This window comes from Bombina bombina, chromosome 3 (assembly GCF_027579735.1).
Source record: "Bombina bombina isolate aBomBom1 chromosome 3, aBomBom1.pri, whole genome shotgun sequence".
NCBI classification, from domain to species: Eukaryota; Metazoa; Chordata; class Amphibia; order Anura; family Bombinatoridae; genus Bombina; species Bombina bombina.
In genome coordinates this window covers 303649655-303664748 of record NC_069501.1, presented here as the reverse complement: position 1 = coordinate 303664748, position 15094 = coordinate 303649655, and the positions used below count along the sequence as shown (strand labels likewise).

The window sequence follows — 15094 nt, the reverse complement described above, 5'->3', positions numbered from 1 at the left end:
ATATCATTTTTCAAAGGGATATAGTTATGTTTAAAGAGGTCTTGGACGCAAGGTGTTAAATGTATCCCTAAATACTTAAGTTTTTGATGGGCCAATGGAATATTATATTTATTGTGTAGAAAGGTTATGTGATGTGGGAGGGTGTTGATATTCATTAGCTCGGATTTATTTAAATTGAGGAGGAAATTGGACACGGCTCCGTATGAATCTAATTCTTTCAACAGTTCAGGCACCGAAGTTTCTGCGTTGGTTAGAGTATAAAGCACCTTGTCTGCGTATAGCGCTTGTTTATTTTCTTTACTTCCCACCTTAATACCTGTAATTTTGTCATTTAACCTCACTTTCTGGGCCAGGACCTCTATAGAGATAGCGAACAACAAGGGTGATAGCGGGCATCCCTGTCTCGTCCCGTTGCTGATACAAAATGTATCAGAGAGCATTCCATTAACTCGAACCCTCGCATTCGGGGCCGAGTATAACGCCATTGTCATGTTTAAGAAGGCTTGTGGGATACCCATCTCACGCATTGCCCTTTGCAGAAAAGGCCAGCTTACCCTATCGAAGGCCTTTTCCGCGTCTGTTGCGAACAAGACCATAGGAATACTCGTAACCTTCGCATGATTGATTAATTGGATAACCTTAGTGATGTTGTCCCTCGCCTCTCTGCCGGGGATAAATCCAACTTGGTCCTTATCTATTAGGGCTGGTAGAATTTTGTTTAATCTGTTTGCTAAGATCTTGGCTAGGATTTTCATATCTGTATTAATTAATGATATGGGACTGAAATTACTTGGATTTGTGGCCTGTCTGCCTGGTTTAGGTAAGACTGTTATGTGTGCTTCTAATAGGGTTCTGGTCAGTATGGGGTCTTCTTTAAGTTTATTAAACAACTGTAGCATATGTGGTGCTAGCACTTCTATGCATTTCTTAAAATATACGGAAGTAAGTCCATCTGGGCCAGGACTTTTCCCAGAGGGAATATCTTTTATGGCTTGTTGAAGTTCCTCTATAGTTATATTTGCCGATAGGGAGTCGGCTGTTTGTTTATCTATTGTTGGGAGCTGTACTTTTTGAAAGTATTGGTCTAGGTTATTTTCAATTATAGGGTTGTCCTTTGGGGCCTGACTTCCTAGGTTATAGAGTTTACCATAGTAATTTCGGAAAGTATCCGCGATCATAGGGCTATCTTTTACTGTTTTACCGTCCGATGTCACCATAGAGTGTACATATGTGTTTAATTGTTTCCTTTTCAAATTTCTGGCTAGCAATTTGCCCGGTCTGTTTCCCCCTTCATAAAAATATTGTTTAAGATACAACGCCTTTCGTTGGTATATTTCTGCCAGATGTTGTTTGAGTTTTAGTCTATTATCTGTAAGTTCGGTAAAAATTTGCTCGTTGGAGGGGTTTTGTTTATGGGTTATTTCTAGAGCCCTAATCGTTTGTAGGAGTTTAGTGTGTTTGTCCCTAGATATCCGGTTCAATTTAGATTTTTGTTTTATTAATATACCTCTGATCACAGATTTGTGAGCTTCCCATTCTAGTTGTCTAGAAGAGGATGTTTGGGAGTTTAGAGAAAAGTAATCAGTGATTTCCTTTTGGACTAGTTTTAAAAATATTGCATCGCCTAATAAGGAGTCCTCTAGTCTCCATATTTTGTGGGAGATTGGAATGTCAGGCCAAAGTATTTTGCAAGTCACTGGGGCGTGGTCAGACCATGTAATGGGTCCAATGTTGCAGTCTCCTGTGATAGAAAGGCCCTGTGAATCAGTATACATATGGTCAATCCTTGTGTAAAATTTATGGGGATTAGAGTAAAAGGTATAATCCCTATCTGATGGGTGTAGAGTCCTCCATATATCATGGAGTGTGAGGTCATATAAGATCTTTTTTATAGTCTTCAATTTTCTAGCTGCTAAGCTAGAAGTACCTCTTGACGAGTCTAAATGGGGTTCTAATGCGAGATTGAAATCTCCTGCTAGGAAAACTACGCCTTGCGAGTGATCTAGAATCAAATTAGCTATTTTTTTTTAAGAAACCAGTTTGCGCTTGGTTTGGGGCATAAATATTGACAATTGTAATTGGATGACCGTATAAAAGGCCCTTCACTAGGATATATCTACCAATGGGGTCCCTTTCAATATGGAGGATATGTATGGGTAGGGTTCTATGAAATAGAATGCCCACCCCGGCTCTCTTTTTGGGGCCTGAGGCAAAATATGCTGAGGGGTATTGTTTATTGTACCATTTGGGTTCTTTGCCCTTTTGAAAGTGCGTTTCCTGGATCATTAATATATGGCTATTAATTTTATTCAGATCTCGGAAGGCTATGGACCGCTTCCCGGGATTATTCAAACCCTTGGCATTAATTGTGGTTATCTGTAATGTATGGTCTTGGAATTTACTGATCCTGGGCGGCATGTCGGTGCGGGGGGGGGAGAAGGAAAAAAAAAAAAAAAAAAAAAAAAAAGGGGGGGGGGGAAAGAGGAGGAGTGGAGGATTACCAGGAAAGGGGAAAGATAACATAGAGGAGAAGGTAAAACGTAGTAAAAGAAGTGAAAGGTATTAGAGTAAGAACAGCAGAGATAAGGCTTTTCTCTCTGGATTTAACTAGACAATTTTTATCTTGGGAGATTACAAGAACTTATTGAGATAACTCTATAGCCTTCAGAGAGTATTAATCTGTGAGAAGAAATGTTATAATCTCTGTAGCCAATATAAAAAATATAACAACTTGTAACAATAACAATAGTGACTAGGGGTATTTCCTCCATGCACAGCAAACAATACACATTTATATATTTTAGAGTTGCCAAGCACAAACCCTCCTATGGATTGATCATATAGGTAGACCGGGGAGGAGCATAAGAAGAGTCTGTTGAGGGAGAGAGAGGGAGGTAGTGATTCAGAGAATAGTAAGAGGAAGAAAGGGGGAGAGGTAAAGAAGGAGAAGGAGGGGGGGGAGAGAAAAAAGGGGGTATATGACAGGTAATAAGAGCAGCAATTCTGGAGAAAATATTAACCCAATAGCATTTTGCAATGTGATCAAACAGTTTCCAAAATGTCCCATTTCGCCCAACAATTTTTAGAATCAACGAGTATGTGAGACCATAAATCATATCTGGGATTTTTAAGAAGTGAGAAGGCCCTAGGAGATCAGGAAGGGAAAAAATGAGAATGGAAAGGATTGTAAAAGAATAGGTGACAGAGGAGGGAGAAGTAGGGAAAGAGAAGGTAGGGTAGAGGAGAGCGGAGCAAGGAGGGGGAAAAAGGGGAGGGGAGAGGATATGGGGAGAAGGGGAAGAGGAGCAAGGTAGGAAGAGGGAGGAAGAAGGGAGAGGAGGAAGAGTAAAAAAGGGGGATAGGGGGAGATGGAGAAAGAGAAGAGAAATAACGGGGGAAAAGGAGAGGAAAGGGGAGTATTCAGTAACAATTATGCTTCACATTTGTTAAAGAAGAAAAGAAAGAAAAAATAAATAAATGGAGAACTAGTAACATTAATGCAAACATGTAAATGAAGAGAAACAACAATGTTTTGGGATAGGATGGTTATAAAAAAAAAAAAACATTTTCTCTGCTGTACTGAAAAACTAGCAATAGAGTTATCAATCACTCCTCAGTGGAGTATGAATACCAGTAACCTTACATAGTATAACTCATTAGAACAGACATAAGATATCTATGGGCACTGCTTTCAGGACCCAAAGACAGACAGGGAGCACATCTACTCATCTGAATTAGTAGTGTCCAGGGGTATCACAGTACTGGATGCCTCTCCTCTTGGTGATCTTTGTGGAGCTGCTTCAGAGCCCCTTGATAAGTCCAGTTCCTTATAGAAGAGTTGGGGATTAGTACCTGGCCTGTAAATGATTGCTTTATTATTATGGGTCACAATGATGGAGACTGGGAACCCCCAGCGGTACTGAATCTTGTTCTTGCGTAGGTGAGATGTTATGTGTGAGAGTTCACGACGCTTCTGTAAGGTGACAGGGGACAAATCCGTGAAAATCTTTATTTCCTCCCCTACATGTAGAATAGGGTGTTTTGCTCTTGCGCTTTTGAGGATATCTTCTTTATCTTTAAAACTCAGAAATTTTACTATGATATCTCTGGGAGGAGCTTTAGGAGGAGGCTTAGGCCTGAGTGCCCTATGAGCCCTCTCAATTGGGATCTCATTAGCTGAAGGGTCGTCCTTGATTACCCTAAAGAGGGTCTGTAAATAACCTTCTATTGCAGGGGGATGGACAGATTCAGAAACCCCTCGAAACTTGAGGTTGTTGCGTCTGCAACGATTGTCCAAGTCCTCCATTTTATCTGTCACGTAAAATATTTGTTCTGATTGACTCCGCAGGTCCTCAGTATTGTGTTTAATGTTTTCTGTGACAGCACCGTGTTGTTCCTCTATCTTCAGGACCCTTCGGTCCAATGCACTTATATCTTTTCTAAGGTCCCCAAAAAGAGATCTCATTTCCATGAGCACTCCCTGTATATCTTCCTTTCAGGATAAGTGCTGTAAATCATCTTTTGTGATGTAAGATGTCTGGGATGTGTCAGCTTTGTTGTTCTGCACAGATGTAGCATCTTGCCTGCCCGCCATATCTTCCTTGCTGTTGTCTGGTCTGTGATCGACAGGCTTTAAATACTGACTAAGGGAGCTTGTAGGCCCTGGTTTCCCTGTTTTATGCTGTCTCTTACAAGGCATTACATATGGTTAGGGCACTTGGGGAGCTCAGAGAAGCGTGTGAGTTAGGTATGGGTTCTGCTACCAGTTTCTAATGTGACCAGGGATAGAGAGATAGAATATAGAACGATTCCCCTATAGCCAGTGCTTGGATTGCAAGACCTGGTGTTTTATAGACTTAGGTAGAGTGAGTGATCACCTTCAATACCACATATGAAGTTGCGTGCTGATCTGTGAAGCCCGAGCTCTATAGCCCACGTGTGCGCTAAGTTAGATAAGCTTTGCTTTGGGGCCTTGTAATTCTAACCTGGCACTTTAGCCCTGTCCTGTCCTGTCCTGTTCTGTTTATTACATTTATGCAGGGAGGATAGGTGTAATACCTCAGCTCTCATTCGGGCTTAAAAAGTGCCTTATTTATGGCCCCCAAACCCTTCTCTCATAGCAGAGTGACTGAGCGTGTAATCCCTGTGAGGTAGCGTAGTGTTTACCTTGTGAGTAGTCCCTCTGTTGCTGTCATTCGATCGCGGTTAGCTACCTGATAGTTGCGATCAGCTTGATTCTCTGCTCCTATCTGTTTCTTCCCCGGAGGGGAGACGATTCTGCAGTGCAGTGGGTTCCGGCAGCAGTTAGGTAAAGTACATCTCTCCCGGGTATTGTGAAAGTCTTGCCGCCGCTTGCGGCCTCCAGTGTATGCGGGGGGAGAGTGATCACTTATTACGTGCCGATCAGATCTGCTTTCAAAAGCCGGGTGATGTGCCCCGGTCTCCTCTTAGCCCGGTTCACATTTAAGCTAAGGGAAAAGAGGGTCTGTGCTTGATTAATCAGTTTTTGCTGGCAATGGCGATAGGAGCCCTGTTAATGTGCGGCCATTTCCCAGCGTGGCCCGGCTCCGCCCCCCGAAACCTTGTTTTTTTTTGTAATTTGGACCATGTAAATAAATAAAGTCCCTTTTTAAAAAAACATATACAGGTATTCAAGGCTGGAGTTCTCCTTTTCTTCATTGATTGTCAGGGGATGGCTGACCCTGAACTCCGTGCCTGAATTGAAAGAAATTTGGCGCTGTTCCCTTCACTATTTGGCTAAAAAGCTGTATAAGCTGTCATTGTACCTTTGTTGTATAGAACACTTTCCCTACACAGTTCTATTTGCTGTATTATTGCATGAAAGCCCCTGTGATAGCGCAACTATAGCGCGCACAAGCTAATGTTGAGTTTGGCACGACGTCCCTTTCGGTGACATTACCAGCTTGCTAGAAAATGAGTTCTAGTCATACAGACAAGCACTGAAATGAAAAGGATTGCACAGAAATTAACGGCTAGATTTAGAGTTTTGTCGGTAACGACCCGCGTATCTAACGCTGGCTTTTTTTCTCCCGCACCTTTTAAATACCGCTGGTATTTAGAGTTCACAGAAGGGCTGCGTTAGGCTCCAAAAAGGGAGCGTATAGCATATTTACCGCCACTGCACCTCTCAATACCAGCGGTGCTTACGGACACGGCCAGCTTCAAAAACGTGCTCGTGCACGATTCCCCCATAGAAAACAATGGGGCATTTTGAGCTGAAATAAAACCAAACACCTGCAAAAAAGCAGTGTTCAGCTCCTAACGCAGCCCCATTGTTTCCTATGGGGAAACACTTCCTATGTCTGCACCTAACACCCTAACATGTACCCCGAGTCTAAACACCCCTAGCCTTACACTTATTAACCCCTAATCTGCCGCCCCCGCTATCGCTGACACCTGCATATTTTTTTTAACCCCTAATCTGCCGCTCCGTACACCGCCGCTACCTACGTTATCCCTATGAACCCTTAATCTGCTGCCCCTAACACCGCCGACCCCTATATTATATTTATTAACCCCTAATCTGCCACCCCCAACGTCGCCTCCACCTACCTACAATTATTAACCCCTAATCTGCCGACCGGACCTCACCGCTACTATAATAAATATATTAACCCCTAATCCGCCTCACTCCCGCCTCAATAACCCTATAATAAATAGTATTAACCCCTAATCTGCCCTCCCTAACATCGCCGACACCTAACTTCAAGTATTAACCCCTAATCTGCCGACCGGACCTCACCGCTACTCTAATAAATGTATTAACCCCTAAAGCTAAGTCTAACCTTAACACTAACACCCCCCTAAATTAAATATAATTTAAATCTAACGAAATAAATTAACTCTTATTAAATAAATTATTCCTATTTAAAGCTAAATACTTAACTGTAAAATAAACCCTAATATAGCTACAATATAAATTATAATTATATTGTAGCTATTTTAGGATTAATATTTATTTTACAGGCAACTTTGTATTTATTTTAACCAGGTACAATAGCTATTAAATAGTAAATAACTATTTAATAGCTACCTAGTTAAAATAATTACAAAGTTACCTGTAAAATAAATCCTAACCTAAGTTACAATTAAACCTAACACTACACTATCAATAAATTAATTAAATACAATACCTACAAATAAATACAATTAAATAAACTAACTAAAGTACAAAAAATAAAAAAGAACTAAGTTACAAAAAATAAAAAAATATTTACAAACATTGGAAAAATATTACAACAATTTTAAACTAATTACACCTACTCTAAGCCCCCTAATAAAATAACAAAGCCCCCCAAAATAAAAAAATGCCCTACCCTATTCTAAATTAAAAAAGTTCAAAGCTCTTTTACCTTACCAGCCCTTAAAAGGGCCCTTTGCGGGGCATGCCCCAAAGAATTCAGCTCTTTTGCCTGTAAAAAAAAAATACAATACCCCCCCCAACATTAAAACCCACCACCCACATACCCCTAATCTAACCCAAACCCCCCTTAAAAAAACCTAACACTACCCCCCTGAAGATCATCCTACCTTGAGTCGTCTTCACTCTGCCGAGCCACCAATGGAACTGAAGAGGAGATCCGGAGCGGCAGAAGTGATCCTCCAAGCGGCGCTGAAGAAGTCTTCCATCCGATTAAGTGATCCTCCAAGCGGCGCTGAAGAAGTCTTCCATCCGGGCGATGTCACCTTCCAAGCGGGGTCTTCAATCTTCTTTCTTCCGGATCCATGTTCATGCCGCCGACGCGGAATATCAATCTTCACCGACGAATGACGGTTCCTTTAAGGGACGTCATCCTAGATGGCGTCCCTCAAATTCCGATTGGCTGATAGGATTCTATCAGCTAATCAGAATTAAGGTAGGAAAATTCTGATTGGCTGATGGAATCAGCCAATCAGATTCAAGTTCAATCCGATTGGCTGATCCAATCAGCCAATCAGATTGAGCTCGCACTCTATTGGCTGATCGGAATCTATTTAAAAAGAAAAACTATTTGAGTAAACTGTCCCTTTAACATACTAAATATTTTTTTAAATTAACACCTTTTTTACTTTAGTTGGTTTTCAATAGTCCACCCACTGCTTGTCTTATTTGAGTAAAGTATGCCACTGTAATTTTGTTTGCAACATCCCCATTGTTTTGCAGCTTGTTATCTCTGCTGAAGCCAATTATTAACAAATATTTAACACCTTAAAGGGACACTGAACCCAATTTTTTTCTTTCGTGATTCAGATAGTGCATGCAATTTTAAGCAACTTTCTAATTTACTCCTATTATCACATTTTCTTCATTCTCTGAATCACGAAAGAAAAAAATTGGGTTCTGTGTCCCTTTACGTTTGAAGTCTGCAGTGGGCAGTTGTCAGAACTGGAAAATCCACAATTTTCAGATCTATGTTACAGGAAAGGGAAAGATAATGAAAGTATTCTGCAAAGCTTTTTTACTACGGATAAATATTTTATACGGCAAACTCGTCTTTTTTTATATTACGGCTGAACTAGAGAGCATATGTTTTTGTTAGCTACATATCGTAGATAAACATTGACCCTCTGATCACTAACACATACACCTCTGTGTACCCACAGCATCAGAAAAGATACAACAGACATATTTATTGTGCAGATATCACTAACAAAATCCTGCAAAAACGCAATTACTATGTTTGTTTAAAGGGAATTTAACACTTAAAAGGGACACTAAAGTCAAAATTAAACTATGCAAAAGGGCATAATATTTAGATCTTTATATCACTAAAAGAGTGATATAGACCTAGTTGGATTTATTTTTGGAAAGTGCATATATATCTTTAGCCATTTATTCATTTTATGTGATTTAGTAGTATGGAGTATCAGTTTGTGGCATTACATTACCTCTCTTCTTTTTTTTACACAGAATGTTGTCAAGCTGATGCGTGGGATTTTGCACTGCATGTTGAGACAGGTACTATCATTATTTCCTATATGTAGAACACTACATCTAGTTTTTGTGCCTGGCTTTTTTTCATTGGTTGGGTTTTGAACACAATTGTTTATTGAGATGTTATAGTATACATGCATCATATCTATGTCTACTTTCCTACTCTCATTGCTAGGAGTTGTCCTATGTCTAAGTGCAGAGCAACCATTGGGACAGATGGTAGGGTGCATAGCTGCCAAGGGAAGACATGGCATGGTGCGGAGAAGCAAATGGAAAATATGACTGTTTTTAGAACAGCCAAAAGGAGAGATGGCAGGATGCAGAGAAACCTGGGAAAGGGGAACCAGGGAACAGAGAATCCAAGGGAAGAAATGGCAGGGTGCAGAGCAGCTAGAAAGAGGGGTGCTAGGGTGCAGAGCAGCTAGAAAGAGAGGTGGCAGGGTGCAGAGTAGCTAGAAGTAGATATGACAGGATGAAGAGCAGCTAGAAGGAGAGAAGGCAGGGTGCAGAGTAGCTAGGAGGAGAGGTGGCTGGGCGCAGAGCAGCTAGGAGGAGAGGTGGCTGGGCGCAGAGCAGCTAGGAGAGGTGGCTGGGCACAGAGTAGCTAGGAGGAGAGGTGGGTGGGCGCAGAGCAGCTAGGAGGAGAGGTGGCTGGGCACAGAGTAGCTAGGAGGAGAGGTGGCTGGGCGCAGAGCAGCTAGGAGAGGTGGCTGGGCACAGAGCAGCTAGAAGAGGTGGCTGGGCGCAGAGCAGCTAGGAGGAGAGGTGGCTGGGCGCAGAGCAGCTAGGAGAGGTGGCTGGGCACAGAGTAGCTAGGAGGAGAGGTGGCTGGGCGCAGAGCAGCTAGGAGAGGTGGCTGGGCACAGAGCAGCTAGGAGAGGTGGCTGGGCGCAGAGCAGCTAGGAGGAGAGGTGGCTGGGCGCAGAGCAGCTAGGAGGAGAGGTGGCTGGGCGCAGAGCAGCTAAGAGGAGAGGTGGCTGGGTGCAGAGTAGCTAGGAGGAGAGGTGGCTGAGCGCAGAGCAGCTAGGAGGAGAGGTGGCTGGGCGCAGAGCAGCTAGGAGGAGAGGTGGCTGGGCGCAGAGCAGCTAGGAGGAGAGGTGGCTGGGCGCAGAGCAGCTAGGAGGAGAGGTGGCTGGGCGCAGAGCAATCAAATGAAGAGATGGAAAGGGACAGTGTTGCAATGGGAAGAGATGGCAGGGTCTTGAGCACCTAAGTAAAGAGGTGGCAGGGTGCAGTCTCCAAAACAAAAATGTAAATAAATAAATAAAATGCATTCTCTTTATTGTTTTTATTGTTATTAGAGTAGCAGAGTAGCAGAGGATAATTTTATTTCTGATCTAACACACTCACTGCAGGTGATTTTTGGAACATTATAGTTAATGCTCATGCTAAATTACTAGTTTAAATTTTAATAACCAATAATTATTTTTTGTAGTAAAACACATAAATCTCTCACGTGACGCTACTTCTATTTCAGAGCATTGGATTGCACTGCCTTTGTGTAGTAATTCTAACGCCTTTTGTGTTTACTAGGTGGATAAAGTTGAAAAGTTTAAACACACACAGAGTACAAAAGACTGTCTTCATGCCAAGTACAACACAGCTACCTGCAGCACCATTGTTGGCGACGATCAGTGGGGACATCTACAAGTTGACGCTACCTCTCTTTTTCTCCTTTGCTTGGCACAAATGACAGCAGCAGGTGATGCAAATACAGCATTTTCTTATTAATCCGATTATTTACACATTTCTTTTTTTTTTAGCCTTCACAGACACTGTACAGGGAAAGGCATTAGTTCTAAATTGTTTCCTCTCAGAATACCTGCATTAAATATCAGTCTGATAAAATGATGTTCTAAATATTACACACTGCCAGCCCCAGTGATGGGCACCACTGTCTGGGTGTAGCCTACACACATTTATCATCCAGCAGTTGTAAAATTGTGTCTCAGGTGTAAGAGGACCAGTGAGTATGGGCCGCCTATTGGCAGGTTTTTAACAATCCGTACAAGGTTCGAGCCTTCTGGGTTGAAGTTTGGCCACAAACTGAGATTTTCGTGATCACAGGTTTCACAAAATTCCAAATCCCACTTCCATTAATTACTACTTTATACAAATTGAGGGCCACCTAATCTCCACTCATACTGACCACTCTGACTCTGTCCCAAGAGCACTTAGATTTGCCCTTGGATCACCCAATCCCATCCCTGAGCTGCCCCTAGGCTGCCAGGATTGACTCTTGAGACGTTTTCTGTTGGATGTTGAGATCACAAATGCGGCACATATATTTTACCTGCCTGCTGCTACTTTTACTCCCATAAACTAACATAGAACTGGCGTCGCAAGTTGCTATCACATATTTAGCGCAATGACTTATGTGGCGAAAATGGAGACATTTTACTCTATTTTCACCCCGCCACACATAGGCAGGTGCAGCAAGCCTTGCGCTGAGTATATGAGCACCGTAACTCCCTGTTTTAACAAACACCTAACGCATGCACAAAATCTACCTGTCAACTGCCATCCCCCCACCGCAATAACTAATAAATGTATTAACCCCTAATCCGCCAACCCCCACATCACAAAGGATCTAATAAAGTTATTAAAGGGACATAATACTCATATGCTAAATCACTTGAAACTGATGCAGTATAACTGTAAAAAGCTGACAGGAAAATATCACCTGAGCATCTCTATGTAAAAAAGGAAGATATTTTACCTCACAATTTCCTCAGCTCAGCAGAGTAAGTTCTGTGTAAAAAGTTATACTCAGCTGCTCCCAGCTGCAGGTAAAAAAAAATAAAAAATGAAAAATGAAATAAAAAATGAAGAAATGAACTGCAGCCAATCAGCATCAGCAGTGCTGAGGTCATGAACTCTTTTACTGTGATCTCATGAGATTTCACTTAACTCTCATGAGATTTCATTGTTAAACTGAATAGGGAAATAACATAAGAGTGCACGTAAGCTCGTCCCTTCCGCTGTCCGGGGACAGACATACTGTTATGCTGCTTAGAAATCCTTTACAATGGGATGTGGCTACTGAGGAACTTTTGAGGTAAAATATCTTTCTTTTTTACATAGAGATGTTCAGGTGATATTTTCTAGTCAGCTTTTTACAGCTATACTGCATCACTTTCAAGTGTTTAAACATTTGGGTATTATGGCCCTTTAACTCCTAATCCGCCACCCACCCAAAACGCAAAGTATCGAATTACAATATTAACCCCTAATCCCCCACATCACAAACGACCTATTAAAACTATTAACTCTTAAACCACCAACCCCCACAACGCAATCTAACTAATTAACCTATTAACCCCTAAACCCCCACAATGCAATCTACCTAACTAACCTGTTAACCCCTAAACAGCCAACCCCCTACAACAAATATGAATCTAATCACTAAGCCCCCTAACCTAACACCCCCTAAGTTAACTCCATTACATAAAATTAAAAAAGACTATCTTCTTAAAAAATAAATAAAAAATTACCAAAATAAAAAAATCCTAACTTAAAATTAAAATAAAAAGTCTAATATTACAAAAAATAAAAAAATCTAAAATTGCAGAAAAAAATAAACGAAATTATCCAAATATTTTTTTTAAAACCTTATCTAATACCTTATCTAATACCCCCTATAAAAACAAAAAAGCCACCCAAAATAAAAACACTGCCTAATCTAATACTAAACTATTAATATCCCTTAAAAGGGTCTTTTGTAGGTCATTGCCCTAAAGAAATCAGCTCTTTTACGTTAAACACTACAAATTAACCCCTAACCGCTTAGCTTTTGATAATTAAAACAACCAATTGCCCCTTGCAGGGAGATTAAACATCAGTATCTTGTTTACATAGCTTTCTATAACCAGTACTTCTGTACTGAAATTTTCTATATAGGTGGCAATTTCAACAGACAAAAAAAAAGTTATTTTAAATGCCAAACTAAAGGTAAATGAGCAATTTGTAAATAATTTAAAACACTCCAGCAGGTAAAAGGGATAATTGGGAACAACTTAAAGGAGAGGGGAAAAAACAGTACACTGTCCCTTTTAATTGATTAAAGGGGATTAAACTAAATATGTAATCCCCATAAATTAACACTTTTTTGCTTGCTTTTGTTATGAAATAGATTGTTTTTGCTGTAAAAAGTTTGCTTGTCTCGCACTCCCTAAAATACTGCAAATTGCCAGAAACTGTTACGTACCACACAGTGACTGCTTAGAGCAGTGCGCAAACTCATTCCACCATCAAGGGAATAAGATACTCACAAAAGGATTACTATTAAAATGCTCTTAAGCCATTTATTTTACAAGCAGCTCTTTTGCAATTCGGTATTCAGTTGCTAAGCATATATAAAATACTTTAATGTTTTTGTTATACTTCATGTAGTTGATGATTGTATTCCCTGGGCAAGGATCCTTAGTGAAGTTTACAGGAAGGGATTACAAATATAGAGATCAGGTGAGCGGCACTAAGCTGATAGCAAGAGACATAACTCCTGTGGTATAAGGGCACAAATCAATATGTATTAAATTCTGCCTTTACCTCCACAATACACATCTATTAAACGGACAATAAAGTCAACATTAAACTTTCATGATTCAAATAGAGTATGTGATTGAAACCAATTTTCTTCTATTATCAAATGTATTTTATTCTCTTGGTATCCTTTGTTGAAGAGTACAGATTGGTAGGCTGATTGGAGCTCAGGAGTGTGCACGTGTCTTTAGCAGTCTATGGCAGCAGTGTTTATATCTATGTATAACTTTGCTATAAACAATGTTGCAAGCACTGCTGCCAGATGACTAGACACATGCACGCTCCTGAGCTCACATAGGATTACTCTTTAATAAAGGATACAGCAAAATTAAAGTAAATTGGAAAGTTGTTTAAAAAGTTTAGTTTTGACTTTACTGTTCCTTTAATTGACACACAAAAAAACTGTTAGACACACAGTACAGCTTACAATAGTTGTTTTTTTTTAACAATTCTACCTCAGCTATGGAGAAATAAGGACATAAGTAACACATTTCCTTGTGAGTCACAGAAATAGAAAGGGGCCACTTCTTTCTGTTTGTGTGTAAATTAGCCTTTTACAATAAGTGAGACAGAAATAGCAGTTCAGTTCCCTCTTCACAAAGCCACACGGTAGCCCCAGGAAATATGGAGAGAGGCTCAGATTGCAGGAGCCAAAACTGGTTGCTAATCAGTGGCAGAGTTCTGGTGCTGCAGTGTAGAACAGCTAACAGGAGACTGCAGCAAAAATACCACAAGTTGCACTGCTACCAACAGAAAATAACTTGTGTTCTTCCATCATTAATCCACTAACTGATAACCTTACACAAATGCAGAGAGTACAACATAATCTCCTAAAACTGCATCATATGTGTTTTCCCATCTGGCTTTGTTTCATGATGTGATGACAATTGTACTGTTCTGCCATCATGAATGTATGATTTAGCCTTGATCAAACAAGATCTGTTAGTTTACGTATTTGTTTGCTTATTCACTTAGTATATTGCATGATGCACAAAGTGTAACAAAGAGCAGTTTATTTATTTGTTGGTTTACTCATTCATTAAATTGCATGCTGCTATACGTTTTTGTGCATAAATATGTGACTGGTGACCACAACTTTACTTAAGTATATATTTTCTAAATTCCTTTTTGTAATCTCCTAATACAAGCAAGGTGTTTGATAACTGTTTAGGGGTTAACTAGTGACATTGTTTTTATCCAATCATATTGTACCATTTGCTTGAATTTTGAACCATTTAATGAACACAAATCTGGTGTGTAATCAGTCTGGGTATGGTCACATGACTGAAACCCATGAGACACTTACTTTAACCCATTGTAAAGGTTCTACTATTGCACTACTTTTTATATGGATTACAAATAAACATTGTTGTTTTAAGGAGCGCTTTTTGGACTTTATTTTTTGCTGGACAATTAAATATCACACCAAATTACAATTTGTGTGCTGCAGGGTTGACAAGCATAAAATGACATGCTCTAACAGATTACAGAATATCATTTTTCAATTATAATGGCCCTTTAAAGTGAAACAAAACAACTTCAGTTTTACATACAATCAGTGATTTATTTGTCATGTTTTACTTCATTCACCTCATTCTCAAGTGTTGTTGCTACTAA

General features: G+C 40.3%; 1 protein-coding gene across 1 annotated transcript in view; it reads left to right on the top strand.

The window, feature by feature from the left end:
- Positions 1 to 15094, top strand: part of PHKA2 (phosphorylase kinase regulatory subunit alpha 2) — a 292026-nt gene that overhangs the window by 68735 nt on the left and 208197 nt on the right. Inside the window, 2 exon segments of the mRNA XM_053706381.1 lie at positions 8912 to 8959; positions 10469 to 10637. Of these exon segments, the coding sequence (XP_053562356.1) occupies positions 8912 to 8959; positions 10469 to 10637 (217 nt within the window).